The sequence below is a fragment of the Poromitra crassiceps genome, assembly GCF_964638095.1.
Source record: "Poromitra crassiceps genome assembly, chromosome: 9".
In the NCBI taxonomy this organism is placed as follows: Eukaryota; Metazoa; Chordata; class Actinopteri; order Beryciformes; family Melamphaidae; genus Poromitra; species Poromitra crassiceps.
In genome coordinates, this window is record NC_139630.1 from 23,280,037 (window position 1) to 23,300,547 (window position 20,511).

The following is a 20,511-nucleotide window of genomic DNA, read 5'->3' on the forward strand; positions in this document are numbered from 1 at the left end:
CCAAGTATATCTAATATGAGCAAAACTTATACTATTTTTTCACAGCTATGTCACTAAACAAACTTTCATTTCCAAAAGTAAAAAATAGGCTTGGAAAACACAGGCAGCTGGAATCTTCTTCAGTGTATTTACCCCGCCCACTTCCCCTATTTTCTCCCAAATTGTACTTGGCCAATTTCCACCCTCTGCCAATCTGGGGAGAGCCGTAGACTAGCACCATGCTTCCTCCAACACATGCGCAGTTGCCAGCCGCTTCTTATCACCCGACAGCGGGGAGCACGCTATTCCCACCAGTTCCCTTCCGCCCCGACCGACCAGAGGAGGCACTAGTGCAGCGACCATGACACGTACACCTAATCTGGCTTCCCACCCGCAGACACGGCCAATTGTGCCTGTATGGACGGCCGACCGGAGGTAACACGGGGGCTCGAACCTCCGACCCTCATGTTGTTAGGCAGGGAATCTACCGCTACATTACCCGGACGCCTGTTTAGTGTAATTTAAACATAAATGAAAGAACACTAGAAGACAACGTACCGTTTGCCATGTCAGCTTGGGGGACATTCTCCATATTAACTGATGGTCCATCTTCCTCCTCACAGCAAACTTCTGGTTCTATTAAAATAGAAAGAATATATGAGAAGAAAAGTATGCAAAGCACTCTTCTCTACCTCCCTTTACAACTCAAGTCTTAAAAGGCCAGTGCACACAAATACATTCAATTACTATGCATTAAGAATACCAACACTGCAGTTTGTTCAAATGAATACACACATGACTTCATATTTACTGCAAAGTGCAAATGATGCATTTCTATTAAATAGGCCAATCAAGTTGATTAAAAGTCTGGTGTAGCAAACAGTTCCACTCAGATCCCTTATAGATTTTAAAAGTTAAATATTAAGCATGTCTGAGCATTTTAATGACCAACAAAATGACTAAGTTGACCAATTTTGAGCATGTATTATCCACAAAAACCTTTTTGATGATATTGTTCCCATGCATGTTGAAAAGACACTAATAATATTTCAGGAAGGCTTGAGGATGGTAGTGGGGAAAATGTAGTTTGGAGCCCAGCATACCTTTCATAGATGGCCGTGAAACGCCACTTCTCCTGCTCAAGAGCTCTGCAGCGACTTTAGCAGCGGTAACAGCCACTCCAGGCACCAGGAAAGCGACACCATCTTGACGTTTGTCAAACAGCTCTGGGCTCAGGGCTCCAAATGAAATCTGCTTCTTCTTCAGTTCGCTGAGGTGACTTTCAAATGAAACCCGCTGCTTCTTCAGTTGTGGACACGCCCCAGGTTCTCCACTCTTACGTCTTTTGGCCGTCTCACAGCTTTCTGAAAATGTAATTGAAAACATGGTACATCAATACACTGCAAAGCCATTTAAAAGGAACACTCCGCCCAAATCAACTCAATAACTGTCAAACTATTCATCGTTCATCTAGTTTTACAGTTATTGAGAGTTGATTTGAGTTAATGAGTTATTAATTTGAGTTAGTGTGGACCAGTGATGTCACTGGTCCACACTTTAACACTCAATAACTGTCAAATTAAATGACAGACTTCAAAACAGTTTACAGATATACTACTGATGTTCTAATGATACAAAGCTGGTTGAAAATGGGCAGAGTGTTCCTTTAAGACTAAATAAGACATAACATACATACAGTATAAAAGCAATAGCATTTCAAATGCTAGGTTGAAAAAGAGCTACTGGACACCGCAAAAGCCTTTTGAACAAACATGCTAGGATAGATGTATTGCACAGACTATTTCGTTAACTCACTATAACATATTACAATGCGCGCCGTTCACCTTTTTCCAGCTCATGAAGTGGTGACGTCCTGAGTAGGGGCTCTGTTTTGGAAGCATCTGGCTGGACCTCAGTCTCCTTGGCTTGTTCTTGTCCCTTAGTAAGAGCAGGTTTGATGGGGGTGGCGCTCTTGCTCCTCCTGGTGGGAGTCTTGGGCTTTTCAGCAGAAATTTGGTCAACCGCCTCACTCAATGTGAGCCTCTGGGGGGCTGCAGGAAGTCCTCTCTGCGTCTGAGGCACGCTGACGGAAGATTTCTGTGGCGTCTTAGTTGGAGTCGTACTCTTCCCAGGTGAAGACATCTTCTTTGGCGTGGGTGCTGCCGGAAGCTCTTCAAACCTGAAAACAATGAACAACAAAATGTTAATGGTTCTCAGTCACATTTAGTGGTCAAATGTGTTCTGTATCTGGATACGCTATAATGATAACGCATATTATCCAATCACTTGCTTTGCATTTACACCTGGTATTTGCATGTGTAAATGTCTGGATGCTGTTCACATTGTGATCAGATCTCATTGTGTGTGCACTGTGCAAAGCAGGCAAAGGGGTGGAGGAGCAGTGGAATTGTCAACAAAACCAAACATGGCAGGCGTAGCACGATACTGTACAGCATGCATTTAAGGCAGAGGCAACTCTTTCATGGATGGGAGGCAACAGAAATCATGCTTGCAGCTACTGTGAATGCATCTCAGAGACGGTTGCCATCTTTGTTTGATGATGGAGAGTATTGACCATGTTTTTCAAAGCATACAGTTATCGTAAGGAATTTCATCACGGTTATCATTACTTCAAAGTCATGATGTTTCTGCCCTGTGGGGGCGGTTCTTTCACACAAACGCAAACACACGGATACCAGTTACACCTGGCTGCCTGTGGCTGCTTTAATGCATGCTGTGTGTTTACACAACGCATTCATTCACATTTTGCTTTTCCCAGATAAGTTCTCCAGCTACAGAGATATAGATCACATTTTAATAGATTGTGTATCAATAGGGTGTAGAGAATTGATGCCAATAGTGACAGTAATTCTGAAACGTCCGTTTGTACCCATTGAGCAACCCCACCAAAAAGCTTGCAAAACCAACCTGTAAGAACGTCGAATGGTAGCGATCACATCTCCGTGTTTCAAACGTTCAGGCTGCTCCAACGCCAACTCCTCTCCGTTGAGACGGGTTGGATGCTTTGTGCTCATATTGATCAGAATGAGCTGGGGGGAAAACAACAATGAAAATACATGAAAATACAAACACACAACATGCTGTCTTCATGTAGCTTAAGAGAGGGGAATACTGGTGTAGGGATGCAAACTCATGTATGGTGAAAAAAGAGAGCGGTGTGGGGGAGGGGTTGTGCCGTGCCGCTTTGCGCGGCACGGCACACTGCACCATCGCAACAGTTATTTCACTATTTCTCTATAAAACTCGTCCATTGACGAGAACAACAAAAGCAATTGACACATTTCTGTGCTGAATGAGTGAATATTTAACAAACGGCAGCATTGTTCATCTAGAAAGGAGAACTGTGGAACAGTGGCACATCAAAAAAATCACAACTATCCATTTAAGTGTGCAGACAGAACCAGGAAAGATGAACACGCCCGGTATGATCCTTTAAACATGTATTGCTGTGGCAGGTTAATGTCAGTGAGTGTTCAATATGTAGTTACCTCTTCGTTTGCGTTGAGTTCAAATCTGCAATGCTCCCAGGGAAATTCACAAGGATGAATACGAACAGGTTTCCTATGAGATCACAGAGAAGCAAGTTGTCAGTACAACAAACAAACTTAGAAGACTTGTTCATCTTACTTATTCATCACATCTGATCGAAAGACAAGGGCAGACACAAAATCATTCACTTAAGTGCCCTATTGTGGGATGAAAAAAGGTGACTGTCACCTAACGGTGACTAGTTTACATCCCTGAGAAACCCAAATAAAATAAAATCACAATGGTGACATCCAGACTATAAAACTCACGTTTTAATTAAGGCCTCTGCTGCTTCAAATGCTGCGATGGCCGCCTGCCATTCAGGATTTGCCCATGTCATCCATAGGGCTACAGGCTCCCATGAAGACAGCAGGTGATGGTCTTCAGTATCTCCTCTGCTCCTGTTCAGCTTCACCAACCGCCCGTGTAGTGGCATGTTGTACCTATAAACAGCAAAGGAAGAGTTAGCTAGAACACTGCACAGCAAGGATCTATTTTCTGTCTGACTTCAGTCATCTAACATTAAACAGGCAGCCAACTGAGGGCAAAGGGTGTGTGTGTATGTGCGTGCGATATCTCTCTTTACCGTGATTCACTACAAAAAAATAGGAGGGGGGGGGGGGGGGGGGGTTGGGGGGTGTCTCGCCAGCTGGGCGAGTTACGTTTGAACCCTCATTTCATTCATGTCAAATGTTGCGTGCATCATTCCCTCCTGCCCCTGTATGTCGTGCGGAAAAGGAGAGGAAGAAAAGTCTGAGGTTTTTACTGTGGGTAATGTTTACCTGTGGGTAATGTTAGTCATCTCTCTGTCCCAGTTTAATGTGTGTAACGCGGCGGTTTTACGGGTAGTCCTTCTTAGTAGCCTATCTCAGTTGCTGTGGACTGTATTATTGCAAATTATAGCAAATTATAATAGTTCCCATACCTGTGCTTGATTAATTAGGAACAAATGGGTCAAATGTCAACTGTTTGTTAGGGGAGCCACAGTCTCAGCATATCTATAATAACATAATACCCCCATCTCCCTTCAGACTACACATCCTCACATAATTCTGGCAGTAGGAGATGAGAGAAATACAACAGCAGGGTGGATATGGGAGCCGCAGCCAATCCGTCAACAACAGGAGAGACACCTTTGAGTTGTACACAGAGCCCACATTCTCTGAATGTAGCTACAATGTGCAGTGACACACTGACAGCAGCAGGCACAGAGATCACAAGCTGTCAAAAAAGCAGCCAAAAATGATGAATACCAGCGTCCTGAGAAGGGCTACGCTCGTATAGAGAAACGTTAGGCTACTCCATCCAAAACAAGCACGCACGGCATAAGCACAAGTGGCCTTTTACGATTCGTTTTAGTAAATTCGAATTATAGCCTACATGATCGATGAAACAGTACTTTATTTCAATAAGATCACAACTTGTATAGACCAAATCAGCGGGATGTTTACATTTACTTCCGGGTACCCCTGAGGTCCACACATTATAATGGCGGTGGACGGCACAAACTGACGTGTTGAAGACAAAAACAGACAAAGAAGACAAAAATGGTTCGTCCGTGTTGTGTTGTTGTTTAATATCATTCATAACAACACTTTCACTAACGTTAGTGGAGACCAGACTAGCTAATTTACCTGTTGGACCAGACTAGAGTAGACTTGAAGCTAAATTAAATTGACGTGGCGTCAGTAGCTCTGTCTGTACCAGGCTCTTTCTCGCCGAGAAGAGCCTGGTGACGCGAGGTTACTCTGTCTGTAATGTAAAAAAACAGCGAGTTTGACAGTCAAACAAACGTTATTAGCTAGCTAACACTACATAAAACAAACACAGAAGAAAGGCTAGATACGTCGGACAAGCATGTTTACCAACCGTTTAACCATTTAAATTGAAAGTAGTCGGCCGAAAACAACGAGGGTTTGACAGCATTTATTTGACAACACGCACATTTAAACCTGCCGCCTTCCCCAAGTGGTACCCGGAAGTAAATTTGTTTACATGGTGACGTCACGGTGATTTGGTCTATAGGCTAGATTCGCACTGTTTGTGGCCGCCCTCCACACTGTGTAACAGAATAGCAGGTGTTGAACCGTTATAAATTAAGTTGACTTTTTTTTTAAATTGAGCTTGGCGGCAAACTCTTTGAGAACGGTGCGTTATCGTGGCAAAGCTACCGTTAACGTTATACCTTAACTGACACAACATGCAATTGACTCACTTGACCCAGCGACCATTTTTCCCGTCGAAAAGTAAAAAAAAAAAAACGGTAAAAAAAACGGTTAGGGTCACAGTTGGAAAAGTTTTCAATTTAAGTGTTATAACATTCAAACTGAAAATACGTTAGGCGGCCAAACGGCTCGACGGTGGAAGAAAATAACACGTCTGGGATTTAGCCTACCTGTAAGCTCCGTTCGTCGGGGTCCGTCGTGATTGACTCTTCTTGTCTTTCGTGTCCTTTCGCTTGTTCACTGAAGGCGGCCAAACGGCTCGACGGTGGAAGAAAATAACACGTCTGGGATTTAGCCTACCTTTAAAGACCTCACACTCTTCTTGTCTTTCTTCTTGTCTTTCTTTTCTTCTCGTCTTGTCTTTTCTCTCACACTCTTCTTGTCTTTCGTGTCCTCTCGCTTGCTCACTTGAGACCACACTGTTCAGTTTGCGAGTGAGCTGAGTTTAAATACCTGAGTGTCAAGCCAAGGAAGAAAAATCAACTGCTATTTCCGGTGTCATCCCGACGTCCGAGTGTCAAGCTAAGGAAGAAAAAACAACTGCTATTTCCGGTGTCAGGAGCTGACCTGACCCGGAAGTGTATCTTTTTCTTGACGCTGGCTGGACGCAGAGCTAGCTGGACGGCGCTGGTTGTTGTCAGTCAACGTAGCTAGCTCAGTCGTATTAAGTGATCTTTGTTTTAGTTTTTCACAGTTGAGTTGAGAGTGTGGAGCTGAGCTGAAACATGTATGAGCAGGATGAAGGTGAGTCTGACGCGTTCTCCTCTGGAGGAAACAAACTCCACATACAAACGTTACCAAACCACTGAGATATATGCTGTCCCAATGTCTACTCTATATTGTTGACTGAATCCATGTTGTCCTGTTGTGTATAAAATTATGCACTTAATAAAGAAAAGTACAGTAATAATCAGTGTTGGGAAAGTTACTGAAAATTGGTAATTAGTTACAGTTACTAGTTACTTCTCTCAAAAGGTAATTTAATTACTTTAAAGTTACCAGTTACTTCAAAGTAATTAGTTACTAGGGAAAGTAACTTTTGCGTTACTTTTAAAAGTCCGCTTCGATTGTTATTAATGCACACATTATGTTAGTGTTGCTGTGCCCCAGTGTGGCATTGAACCTTCGCTTATTGGGGAGGCTTATAGCCTATCAAGGTCATTAGCCTCTGGGGCTCTGGCTGCAGCTCTCTCCCCGGACTAGGTCTGAGGATCAGAAACTGGGTAATCCTCTGAAGTTGTCCGTTATTTTCATGTCCTAAAGTAACTAGTAACTAGCCCAGTTACTATTTTAGTAACTGTAACTGAGTTACTGAATTTGAAAAAGTAATTAGTTAGATTACTAGTTACTGAAAAAAGTAGTTAAGTTACAGTAACTAGTTACTTAGTAACTAGTTACTCCCAACACTGGTAATAATGGAAGAGTATGAGTGGCTTTTCTTCCAGGAAACTCCTGAGTACAAAATGTACATGGAACTATTTTCTTTTCTACTTAAACACTTTGGGAGACAGGTGGTTCTGGGCTGGGTGAAAGGTTGTAGTTTCACTGCAATGGGCCTTTTTCACAGAAGCCATTTTGTGCCTAATGGTAAACACAACACACAGACACACACACACACACACACACACACACACACACACACACACACACACTGTAGGTCATTTAGAGGCACCAGTATTTCATAAACAGTTTAAAAGTTCTGTGTATGGATTTAATTGTAGCTTATATGTTATAGCCTACTTCGGAACATGGGCAGAGGGCAGATATGAGGTCGCTATGACGACCAGGTGTGGGCGGGGGCAGATGAACGGCGGTCGAAGCAGAACGTCCATCGGGTTGAAGCAAGTAGAGCCGAGTGGTGACGGGCTGTGCAGGGCTGTAAAATGTGGTGGAATTGAGCCATTACTATCCACGAAAAAATTGCACCTATTGACAAGATGGTGGCGCTATAACAGCCCTCTTTATGTTTTGGTTCATAACTTTTGACCGTAGGGTCTATCATCAAACTTTTTTTTCCCTGGATTCCTTGGGTCCTTCCGCATCTACTCATCTAGGCCACGCCCATTTCCGTCTGACTAGATTTTCCGCCATTTTGAATTTTGTCCAAAACAGTTTTTTTGCGCTTCCTCCTTGAAATTCTGTCCAATCTTCACCAAACCAAAGCACACATCATGTGACGAGTGTCCTGCACAACACTGTTTCGTGGTTTTTGAAAAAAAACGCACCGTTGCGATATCATCGACTTCCAAAGTTCGGTGGGTGGGGCCTATTTCACAAAGATCGTCCGATGCTAACCAAACTTGGTACAGGTGTGGACGGATGTACTCTGAGCCTATAGGAGAAACATTGTGTTGAAGGTGGGGACTGGGACTTTTCCACTGGGAAACACCCACGTCCCAGGTGTCTGGAAGGCAGCATTAGTTCCCCTAATTGCATGGGCAGGGACCTTTCAAGCCAGGCGGTGCATGGCGAGGACAGCAAGCACAATTACATTTTCGTTAGGAAATGTAGACCTTCTAGTTATTACTTACTGTTGCTATTAAAGTGAATCTTGAATCTTGAACAGCGGCCCAGGCGGGACTTTCTTTCATGTGAGGCCCCACTAGCGCTGTGTGTGTGTGTGTGTGTGTGTGTGTGTGTGTGTGTGTGTGTGTATGTGTGTGTGTGTGTGTTTCTGTAAGCCCTATTTTAGTCAGGAAATAACTGTGTGTTTGTAACTAAGGCTGGGACCAATGATATTGTCATTATCCATTAATCTGGATTGATTTAATAAAGAGCTGAAACACACACACACACACACACACACACACACACACACACACACACACACACATGCACACACACACACACACACACACACACACACACACACACACACACACACACACACACACACACACAGGGCCGTACCCAGGCGGGGGAAAGTGTGGACGATTCCAAGGGCCCTTGACTGACAGGGCCCCCCCCAAAAATTTTTTTTGAATATGGAATATCTTTCAATAATCTTTATGACTAAAAGGCTAAAAGTAATCTCATGTGTAAGAAATGACTGTTCTACATTGAAGTAAAACATGTAAATAATTAACTTGTTGGTTTTGGATTAATTTAGCTTCAAGAGTGCATTTTTGTTCATGTGACCCTCAACACAGGCTTTGAGAATCCCGGGCCACTTACTGATACTTATGCTTAAATTAACGCACTCATATTCTGGTTTATTTCAAGAAAAACATTTTGGCTAGTGGAAATTCTAATTGGCTGGTAACTTCTAGCAGCCATATTGGCAGGTGGCCAAAAAAGCAAATGTCAAGCCCTGCAGGGAGATTGTCACACTCATCGATACATATTTGAGGTTTGTTTATTAATTGGGAAAAGGACCACTGGAACAAACGCTGCGAACATGATCCGGCTACTTTTTCAATCTGACTGGCTACTCAAAAGTTTGGGGAACTCTCTGATTTAAAATGAGATATTCCTCTAAATTGGGCTTCAAATGGCCAAAGTTTTCCGCCGCCGCCCTTCGGATGGCGGGATCCGTGGGCCCGATGTGATATCCTTTCATGGGGCCCGAAATCCCTGGCTACGGCCCTGCACACACACACACACACACACACACACACACACACACACACACACACACACACACACACACACACACACTATGACGAGCTAAACAGAGTAAATGAGAGAGAGAGAGAGAGAGAGAGAGAGAGAGAGAGAGAGAGGTGAAAACACGAGCGAGTTCAGGAGAGAGGAGGAGGAGTGCAGTGTGAACAGGCAGGAGAGGCTGGCTCAGTTAGTTTGCATACTGGGTCGAGAGACAACCGGGCTGAATAAGGGAGAAGAGAGAGAGAGGGAGAGAAAGAGAGAGAGGGGGAAGAAAACTGCTTTCCATCGAGCCAGACAGACAGAGCCTTCTGATTACCCCAGAAGAAGAAACCTGCAAAGTCTGAGGTAAGAGAAAGAGAGAGAGAGAGAGAGAGAGAGAGAGAGAGAGAGAGAGCGCGCTTTCTGGCCTTGTCCACACACACACACACACACGCACGCACACACACACACACACACACACACACACACACACACACACACACACACACACACACACACACACACAGACAGGTATTTTTGAAAACAGCTGTTTCTATGCGTTTTGGCCTTCCATCCACATGCAAACACCGTTTTAGGAAACTGAAAACAGCTTTTGGCAAACTGCCAAAAGGTGGAAGTTTTCCAAAACTGGGTTTCCCTGTATTGGTGTGGACAGGTGAAACAGAGCTTCTTTTGAAAACGCTGACATCATAACCTTAATTTGTGCATCATGGCCATTGCTGTCTTATTTGTATTGAGCATTGTATTTGTTTGATTGTATTGAGCATTGTATTTGTTTGATTCTATTGTGCTGTATTCTCTTTTACTTTACCCCTCTGCTTGAAATCTGTGATCCACTTCACTTTTGGGGAAAAAAAAAGGCAGAAACGAGGTGGAGTGCTCAATTTGTTGCCAGGCAACCAAAGCAGCCCTGACTTGGTCCTTGGAGGAGTGAGCGCGGATCTGATTCTGATCCACTCAAGTTGAACTATTTTCTACTCTTTGTGTGACCAGCCGTGGATGGGGGGGGGGGGGGGGGGGGCTGGAAGTTCTCGTGTGGACAGAGAGATCTTCTAAGACACCGTTGGTGTGGACAGGAAAAACACTGAGGTAGGCCTACGTGTGGGCTAGGCTAATCACTTGAATTCATATGAATCATGTGAACATTTCTAATGGTTTACAAAACACTAGTCTGATTCACTCTGCCTTTGGTACCGCCCATTTCAGTCGTAGCGAAGGGAAATCCCTTTCCACTCCTTGCGTGGTGTCGCTCTCAACTGCCTCCGCCGCTGTGAAACATTTTCCCCAGCTAGACCGGGGACTGCCCCCTAGTCCGATACCTCACGAGTCCGATACCTCACGAGTCCGACACCTCATGGTTTTGGGTTAGGGTCTGGGGGAGGTTAGGTTTAGGCGTGGGGGTGGGAGAGGTTAGGTTTTGGGTTAGGGTCTGGGGGAGGTTAGGTTTAGGCGTGGGGGTGGGAGAGGTTAGGTTTTGGGTTAGGGTCTGGGGGAAGTTAGCCTCTTTTTTCAGACTCGTGAGGTGTCGGACTCGTGAGGTATCGGACTCGTGCCATGGCACCGCTAGACCGGAGTGAGAGTAAGAGGAGCCAGACTCTCTCCTGAGGAGCCAGACTCTCTCCTCCTATCTCCTATGGAGATAGTCTGGCAAACGAGACTAACAACACTAACAGAAAAGATATTCAGCAGTTGATGTCATGTTTGTTTGTCTGAACAGGAAGCGGCGGTCTGACAGACTGACGTGGCGTGACATGGCCTCCCAGCAGCACCCTCGGGTGCTCTTCCAGGCCGGTGGTGGGGGGGGGGAGCCTCCGCGGCAGCGCCTGGGCAAAGTGACCCTCCGATACAACCGCAAAGACCTGCAGAGGAGGCTGAACCTGGAGGAGTGGGTGGAGGAGCAGCTGCACCTCCTGTACGGCTGCCAGGAGGTGAGACCACCTCAAGTCATTATATAAGCGGAGTCTCAAGTCCCCGCAGTGTTCAAGTCCAAGTCCGAGTCACCAAAGGAGAGTCTGAGCTGAGGTTGAGTTCAAGTTCAACTTTATTGTCATTCAAGCTATACACAAGGCACAGCAGAAACGACATTACCATTGCATCCAGCTTGCAAAAATGCAATTTCAGAAATTGTACTAAAACCAACAATAAAGTTACTAAGTTGAGTTGAGCCCCCATTATCCACGTCCGAGTCAAGTTACTGAACATGAGCGTCAATCCATATGTCGGTGGATTAGTACTCAGTTAGGCAAGCCAACGCAGTACTCAATACCCATGCCTGCCCATTAATACAGTAGCAGTATATATCTTAGGCCAAATTATTATTATTATTATTAGGGCCTATTTATTACCAAAAAGAAAAATCTTTATCAATTAACAAGTCCTGAAATTGTGTCCAGGACTCGGACTCGAGTCGAGTCGGAGTCGACTAAAAGTACACTACCTCCAAACCACTGTTACTGTGCGTTCACACCAGGGCGATTTTCATCTTGCCATGCGAAGATTAATAATAATAATAATAATAATAATAATAATAATAATAATAATAATAATAATAATAGTAATAATAATAATAATAATAATTTTATTAAGTAATATTTATTTTATTTAAAGAAGTGAGTGTGTCAGAGTTTCAGATTACATACAAAGTTTGGCCCCCGTCGCCCGTTCACTCGAGTTGAAATTTCTGGCACTGGGCACAACAATGCTCCAGACTACAATACCCACAATGCTCACGTTGTCTTCACTGTTAAAGATCATACCTGTAGACTGTATACCACTTTGTTTGTGGACTCCCGTTTTGAAGCCGCGACTTTGGCATTTTGACCGTCGCCATCTTGGTTTTTCTTGGAGCCAGAAGTGACCATATTTGGACGAGTGTGTAGCTGGGGAGGAGCTGACGCCTATAGCAGACAGCTAGTGGCCAGAGCCATTGGCTAGCCACCTGTCACTCAAAGCCGCCACGCCCTTAATTATGTGTAATGTTAAGTCTTAATAAAATTGTAACAGGTGAGTTATATTTAAATCCACCCTCCATACACAGTTGTCATGTCATGTAAAATGCCACATTTAATTCTGGGGACTGGGTTGTTGTGTATCAGCGAACAGTGTGCAGGTTTTCACATCCACCCATGACCAGAGGAGGTGTCTCTGTACGGCAGCCCAGCAGGAGCGTGTGACTGGGAACACTGGGATTCCTCACATAAATGGCTGATTCTCATTTCCCACAAAAGATGATTGTTTGTTGCTCTGAACTTCTTGCCTCCGGTGGGTGTTTGTCTGATATTCAGAGCGAGCCGAGTGAATCAGGACCCAGCTTCTCATCACGAGCTGAGATGAAGTCACTGGTCACAAAACTGGAAAAGACAAAAACTCATGGGTGGCATTCAGTGTTCCACAGAGCCAGCGAGTAGACATGGGAGAATAGAATGTAGATTTGAAATTAATTGTCATGTCCAAAGTCCGGCGCGGGGGCCAATTGCGGCCCGCGGACCGATTTGAAGTGGCCCTCGGCTTGTCTCTCAAAATAAACTATATGTGGCCCTCCCCATAGTATTCGTTAATCAAGCAAGTTCAATTTGCATTTTTTCCGTTCTAACGATGAGAGCACTATCATACAGTTTGTAGACAAGCACCAAGTAGGAACAACACAGGCAGAACTGATGTTTTCAGATGGTAAACAAAATCCTTCGAGCTGCGCCACAGTATTTTCACATGATCTAATCTGGACCACATTCAAAAAAGTTTGGACAGCCCTGTATTGGAAATAATAACGTCATGGCTTTCACTAGGGTCCGATGACATCATCACCGATGACATCATCACCGATGACATCGCAATTGCTCGAGTGACATCACTGATCACATCATCGCCGATGACATCATCACCAATGACATCACAATTGCTCGAGTGACATCACTGATCACATCAGCATTGATGACATCACTGATGACATAACAGTGGCTTGGGTAACATCACTGATGGCATCATCACTGATGACATAATCACCGATGACATCACAATTGTTCGGGTGTCATCGGTGTAACATCGTCGACGACCTGGCTACTTTCTTTCATTCTTTCTTTCTTGGGGACATAGATGGACAAGACCCTCTTATAGATGCCTCAGCCCACGGCGTAAAAATACACATTGTCCCCTTGTTTTGGTTCATTTGTGCCCACTTTTCTGCTCGCAATTTAATAATTTATATGAACAAATTATCATGTGTGCAAAAGTATATGCATATTCCATGAATTGAATTGAATTGAATTGACAATGCATGGATTGGAAGTTGAAAACCCTCATTAATGCTTTGCTTGAACCTGTGTTTATTTCCTGCCTTTTAGACACAAAATGTCTGTTGTGAAAAAGGGAGTCTAAAATCTTTTAGTAGCTATACTAAACTTTTTTTCTTTTTTTCTTTTTCGGATTTTAAAGCTTGTCTACAGGTGCAAATGGTCAATGCAGACAGAGTGCAGGCTGCTCTCTGCCAGGGAAAAGCAGGAGCCAAAGAGCTAACGTTAATCTGTCAGTTGGACTGAGGTCAGTAAATAATAATCTGCTTTAAAGTGAGCACGGAGCTCAGCGGCTGGTTGGATTAGTAATGGAGAAAGGACAAACAATCTTTCCGGAACATGAAATCCCTTCTCACGCTGAGCCTGCCTGTCAGTCTCTCTGCGCCATCACGTTCTGCTGATTATATGGAATTATATCCCTAGCAATTTGAGACCATGATTTATTGATTTCACGTTCAGATTTTGCAAGTAACTGCGTGCCCTCGGACTCAAATAGCCCCCGTGTGTGCTTAGATTTTAGATCTGCTTGTCCTCAAACTGTATGTTCACACTCAAAACTATTATGCTTGGACAGATTTGCTGCACTCACACTCAAATAAATAGCCCCTGCTCGCGCTTACATTCGCTCAAACTCTGTGGTCACAGTCAAACTGCTTCTGTGCGCTCTTGAAACTTCTAATCTTGGATTTCTTTTCTGCGATTGGATTTGTTTTGGGTGCAAAAACACTGTCAGAAATCTGCAAGCAATAGATTGCCAAGTGTTGACCAATGAGCCAACATACCGGCAACGACTCACGGATAATTTCACTCTTTTATATAACTCACCCATTACAGTCTATGGCTGCAAAGAGAAGTAAAATTGTATAGTGAAGTCAATAGACCAAATCACCGTGACGTCACCATGTAAACAAATTTACTTCCGGGTACCACTTGGGGAAGGCGGCAGGTTTAAATGTGCGTGTTGTCAAATAAATGCTGTCAAACCCTCTCGTTTTTTTTTTTCGGCCGACTACTTTCAATTTAAATGGTTAAACGGTTGGTAAACATGCTTGTCCGACGTATCTAGCCTTTCTTCTGTGTTTGTTTTATGTAGTGTTAGCTAGCTAATAACGTTTGTTTGTCTGTCAAACTCGCTGTTTTTTTGCAGAGTCGTTAACGTTACAGACAGAGTAACCTCGCGTCACCAGGCTCTTCTCGGCGAGAAAGAGCCTGGTACAGACAGAGCTACTGACGCCACGTCAATTTAATTTAGCTTCAAGTCTACTCTAGTCTGGTCCAACAGGTAAATTAGCTAGCCTGGTCTCCACTAACGTTAGTGAAAGTGTTGTTATGAATGATATTAAACAACAACACAACACGGACGAACCATTTTTGTCTTCTTTGTCTGTTTTTGTCTTCAACACGTCAGTTTGTGCCGTCCACCGCCATTATAATGTGTGGACCTCAGGGGTACCCGGAAGTAAATGTAAACATCCCGCTGATTTGGTCTATAGGGCTCAACAATCACATGACGTCTCCAGCCCCGGAAGAGAATTACCCATTCATTTTCTCCATAGAGATATTGAAAAATCTGTATATAATGAGTTTTGAGGCTGGAACCAAGCCAACCAGCCACCTACCACGAGTGACCATATAACATTTCATTTGGAGGAAGACCAAAAAATTAAAACAACCCCCTCCCCTCGTTTTGCCATGCCCCGTTTGGCCATGTTGAAATGACGTCAAATGATGAATCCGGAACAGTGACGGAGAAATCATAGCCATTTCCGACTAGGAACTCTGAGTGACTGAGTTGACACGCCATTTCATTAGATTTTTCCTAGTAGGAAGCGGGAATTTCTAACCTCTGAGTTCTAATTGAATGCAGCACATGGTCCGGGTCTCTCACAGGGTTAAACCGTAAAATGGTCTCTGCTTGTGGTAAACTGGCATTTAACACAATGAGCTCAGAGTTAAGGCCTAAAATATTAATAATGTATAAGCAGCTTGCATAGGAAACACTTCTCACACACACACACACACACACACACACACACACACACACACACACACACACACACACACACACACACACACACACACCCACACACCCACACATACACACACATGCGCACACAATTTATTTTTCAGGAAGTAATTAACGATTTTTTTCTTTATTCACAATCTCAGTATAGTGATCACGGCAGTCAGCATTCAGGCTCATCTGATATTAATTAGAAAAGTTACATTTTATTGCATGAGTGACTATAAAATAAGAATCAAAACACAACACAACACAACACAACACATTCATACATTGTATCACACATAATTACACTATTACATGTTAGGCATTCAGTTGATTTTCTCATCCACAGTGACTTACAACAAAATGTGATACATGCAGACAGTGAAGGACAGGCTCTGTCTGTGTCTGTAGGGATCAAATCTGGTCTTCTGGGACTCCCAGGTAGTGGTGCAGCGGCAGATTGCCTAAAAATATGGACAGAGCTATCCCATTGATTTTGGTGTCCCATTTGGAGTTGATTCGTTGGCCGTTGCCATCTTGATTTTTCGTCAGCAGAGTGGGAGGGAATGGGCTTGAGTCCTTGCGCACCTCACCTGATATGGGGATTTCCCAGAGCTGCAGCTCCGCCTGCTATTGGTCCGTGATCGGCAAGCTGCGTGATCACTGGACAGGCGATCTGTCAATCACCCCCTTTTCTATCATCTATTTTACCCCAAACGGGCGAGTTATATAAAAAAATGACCCCCCTACAGTTGTTATGAAAAGGTGACATTAGCTATATAGACCAAAACTGTGTTTCGCCCCTAACTGGAAAGATGTTGAATCCTGTAAGTCATTTTAACATAGGGGGAATGCCTACTGCCCCCGCCCCCCAAGTGGCTATTCGAGGAACTACAGCTTTTCACTTCACTTCCGTGTCATCAGAGGAAAGCCGGGGGGATTGGCCACTGGTGCTATTCTACAATTGTCCCAAATCAACAGAGGGTGTGGAGCAACCTCCGGGATAGCAGGGGGAATTGGCCAAGTTCAAATGAAGAGAAAATGGGGGGAAGAAATCAAAAACAAATGCTCTTCAGCCCAGCTCCTCTGTTGGTCCTGATGTTTCTGCTGCCCCCTACAGGAGGAGGACCTCCCCGAGCTGGATATTGACATCGATGGACTGCTGGATCTGTCCGACTCAGAGCAGAGATCCAAACTGCACGTGAGGATATTTTACACCCCACACTAGGCTGGGCGATATGGACCAAAAATCATTGTTTTAGGCTGAATGGCGCCATACTGTATCGCTGTATTTTCTACGAAGTTGGCTTAATGTCCGGTTGTAAGTCAAAGAAGCCACATGTGAGACGTCACAAGTACTTTTTTTTAAAACAAGATAGGGCGGGGCGATATGGACAAAATCAAATATCAGTAAAGATTTCTCTATCGATATTGAAACAATATTGTTGGGATGACTATTTGTGCTTTCACAAAATATTGACACAATGAGATTTTGATAAACTAGGCATATTTCGTGCTACGCAGGCTCGATTCCTAGGCCAGCCCGCTGCGCGGGCTCAGCCACCCTGCAGCTCACCAAGCTGGCCCTGCAGCTTGCATACGCAGGTCGGCCGCTGCGTGGCCTCACCCGCCATGCAGCTTGACCGCTGTGCGGGCTCACTTGCTCCCTCGCCCTGCTGCATACATCACCGTCGATGACCACTGCGCGACGCGGCCTCGCCTGCTCTATGACATCGTAATTAGGGCAATCACCTAATTAAAAAATCCGGCTCTGTCAGGTCACCTGCACAGCCGATGGGCGGAAGCCATCGTCTCCGTTTGGTTCCTCCCTACTTATACTCCCATCACTTATATAGCCTCAGACTGATGACATCATCACTGATGACATCACTGATGACATCATAAGTGATGGCAATTAATCTGCCCTAATAAAAAAATCTGGCTACGTCAGGTCACCCGCACGGTTGCTCTTTACACTCCCTGAAAGTTTCAACCCGATCGCACGTAAAATGGCATAGCTGTGGTCGGCACAAAAATTGAAACAGAACAGAGAACAAACAGAGAACAGAGCCCACATTGCCAAACAGCTAGAACAGTCTGGGAAGTTCAGAGAATTACATCACTTTACTTTAATGCCCAGAAAAAAACAAAATGTATGCCATATCACCATATTATCGTATCCAACATACATCTATAAGAACATAATATAGTCTCATATGATATCGATATAGTATCAATGTATTTGCGCTACGCAACACTGAAATTACTAGTTGAACTGCATTCAGGGAGATAACAGTTTAAATTTTATTCCAGATGCTGCTTCAAGAGTGTGACAAACCAACAGAGGTAAGGGACATGTCATGAATATGATTGATTGATTAATTGATTGATCTTATTCATATAGCAGACAAAACCCAAGGGAGTGTGAACACTTATTGCCAACATGGCCCCTAAATATCAAAGCGGCCATCTTGGAGGTGGTCACCTCTGTGAACAGCTGACTGTGTTCCTGTCGTCTCAGCAGAATTGAACAGTTAACTTCTGTCTGTTTCTGACTGAACTGACCATTTCATCACTGATCCATCTGATTGAAGTGTTTAGAATGCCAGCTTGTTAGCTATAGCCATAGCATTTGGTCATGAATGTTCGAAATGCAGATATGGCAGGACTATGATGAACATCGGAAAAACAATGCTGATTCATTTTGCAGATGATCTCACACAGGCTATCTAAAAACAGTTGTGCAGTTATTGAGAGTTTATGAGTTAAGTTGCGGACCAGTCATTTTGTGCATGAATGACATCCCTTGTCCACACTCACCTCAAATCAAATCTCAATAATGTCAAACTAAATGAATGCCTGCCAAACTGTTTAGTTTTCGGATGCGTGAGATATGCAAAATAAATCAGCATTGTTTTTCCGTGAAGTTCTCCTTCAAGTTTATAGGGTAAAATATCAGCGTAAGCCAATGAAAATTCAAGATTCAAGATAAGTTGGAATTCTTAGGTCCGGAGGCTCCATAGGACATACAATATAAGACAAGGTGCAAAGTAATTACCAGTGAATGTTGTGTGGGGATGATCTGATGCCTGTGGGGATGATCTGATGCCTGTGGCGATGATCTGATGCCTGTGGCGATGATCTGATGCCTGTGCATGGGGATGATCTGATGCCTGTGGGGAAACTGGGTGTTGTAGCATAAAATAAAATAAAATGATATCCACCTTATTTCTAGATGCCATGATGCCTTACGTGAAATATGGGTGCTTCTTCCGGTGTAATCCTCCAAGCCCCCCCCCCCCCCCCCTGTTACGTTGCTGACATACACAACATACTGTAGCCGGTAGATCTCCATGAAGTGAGCAACAATCTCCCACAATTTGACTTCCGGTTTAGCGATTTTAACCCTAAACCCCCCGTAGCACGTCCAGCTTTGCAAAAAATCTCGTCGATAAATATCCAGAGTTGTTCAAAGAGCAACAGAAATAACGGATGTGATAGATACAATTATTACATTCCCTCAAATAAGTCGTCAAACGAGTGTATTTATTGTGACAAGCAACTTTTTTTTTCTTTCAGCGCCAGAGTTTTAACGAGGAAATGTGCCAGCTGCAACAATCAGTCACTTTCAAAACCGGATCTTGCACTCATAATTATTTGACAGCGGGGCTTTCAAAAATAAGGTGGATAGGCTACACATGAATATATGAGTATAACGGCTTGGAGTCTGCGTGTTGTGTTCTCTGCAGGACTTTGTCAGCGCTTTGCTCTGTCGGATCAAGGGGCTTCGCAAAATGCCGGCCCAGCTGAGGAAGTGATGTCACACCAGCTGAGGAAGTGATGTCACACCAGCTGAGGAAGTGATGTCACACCAGCTGAAGAAGTGATGTCACACCAGCTGAGGAAGAGGAAGTGAAGCCGGCTCCCAACGTCCGGCTCTGGACCCAAACATGGGCCACATGAGACCTTAAACGGGGTCCTCAGACTCTACTGGACAGACTGGTGTTTGCATCTTCCACTGCTGAACAACTGGACTCTTCTGCTTTTGTACTCTTGAAGAAATGAAACTGTTGGCCATTTTAGGACAGCTCAGAGTAACAGGCAGCACAGGATGTCCTAAACTGGCCACCATACTTCTGGCAGCAAGATAAAGCGAGGAAAAATCAAAAATAAATAAGAATAGAGCGAATTAGGAATTAAACACAACAGACAATTACGTAGCCTATAGCAGTGATTCCCAACCAGGGGTACGTGTACCCCTAGGGGTACTTGAGCAGCAGGGGGTACTTGGAATGATTGGTGAATACAATTTACCTCCAAAATGATAAATAAATATATATATATTCCAAATTAAATTATTCCAAAAAATTTCATAAGCCCATTGTTAAAATGTGATGTGTGTGCCGCAACTAGTTCTGCTGGCAAGTGTCAACTGCTACACTGTTCTGCTACTGATAATGCCAAAAAACAACAACTAAAAAGCCCAAACACCGGCAGTTCAGTGAAACATATTTTGTATAGATTTACTTGTATGTAATCATCAACACGCATGAGTGAGGGGTACTATTGTCATGGAAAAACAGCTCAAGGGGTACATAAGACAAAAAAGGTTGGGAACCACTGGCCCTATAGGACATATTAAATGTATGAATGAGAAGTAACCTTTATCAGAATAGCCTACATTTTACTTTACCAGTGGTGATGTTCTGTTGTTGTGTCTAAACCACACAGACAAATATACATACATTCAAATAAAATTTGATGCATCGAGCTAGACTGTGGGACTTATTTTTTCATAGCCTACAGCCTGACCGTTTTAGGCTACCGTAGTGGTTGGTAATAGTCTCCTGAACAC

At 43.9% G+C, this 20,511-nt stretch overlaps 2 protein-coding genes across 2 annotated transcripts in view; both read left to right on the forward strand.

Annotated features, from left to right (window-relative positions):
• The window catches only part of LOC310782079 (serine/threonine-protein kinase PAK 6-like), a 217,573-nt gene that overhangs the window by 115,517 nt on the left and 81,545 nt on the right, over positions 1-20,511 (forward strand). The gene's annotated exons all lie outside the window — the stretch shown is intronic.
• LOC310782030 (protein phosphatase 1 regulatory subunit 14B-like) lies at positions 9,650-20,411 on the forward strand. The gene is made up of 5 exons (XM_083642681.1): positions 9,650-9,704; positions 11,077-11,287; positions 16,777-16,857; positions 17,970-18,002; positions 19,406-20,411. Exons 2-5 carry the CDS (start codon positions 11,111-11,113, stop codon positions 19,472-19,474), a joined length of 360 nt encoding a protein of 119 aa, XP_083498807.1. The 5' UTR covers positions 9,650-9,704; positions 11,077-11,110; the 3' UTR covers positions 19,475-20,411.

Coding starts and splice junctions, on each gene's coding strand:
- LOC310782030 (XM_083642681.1), top strand. CDS start 11,111: ATGGCCTCCCAGCAGCACCCTCGGGTGCTCTTCCAGGCCGGTGGTGGG. Junction 11,288..16,776: donor TCCTGTACGGCTGCCAGGAG/GTGAGACCACCT, acceptor TGCCCCCTACAG/GAGGAGGACCTCCCCGAGCT. Junction 18,003..19,405: donor AGTGTGACAAACCAACAGAG/GTAAGGGACATG, acceptor TGTTCTCTGCAG/GACTTTGTCAGCGCTTTGCT.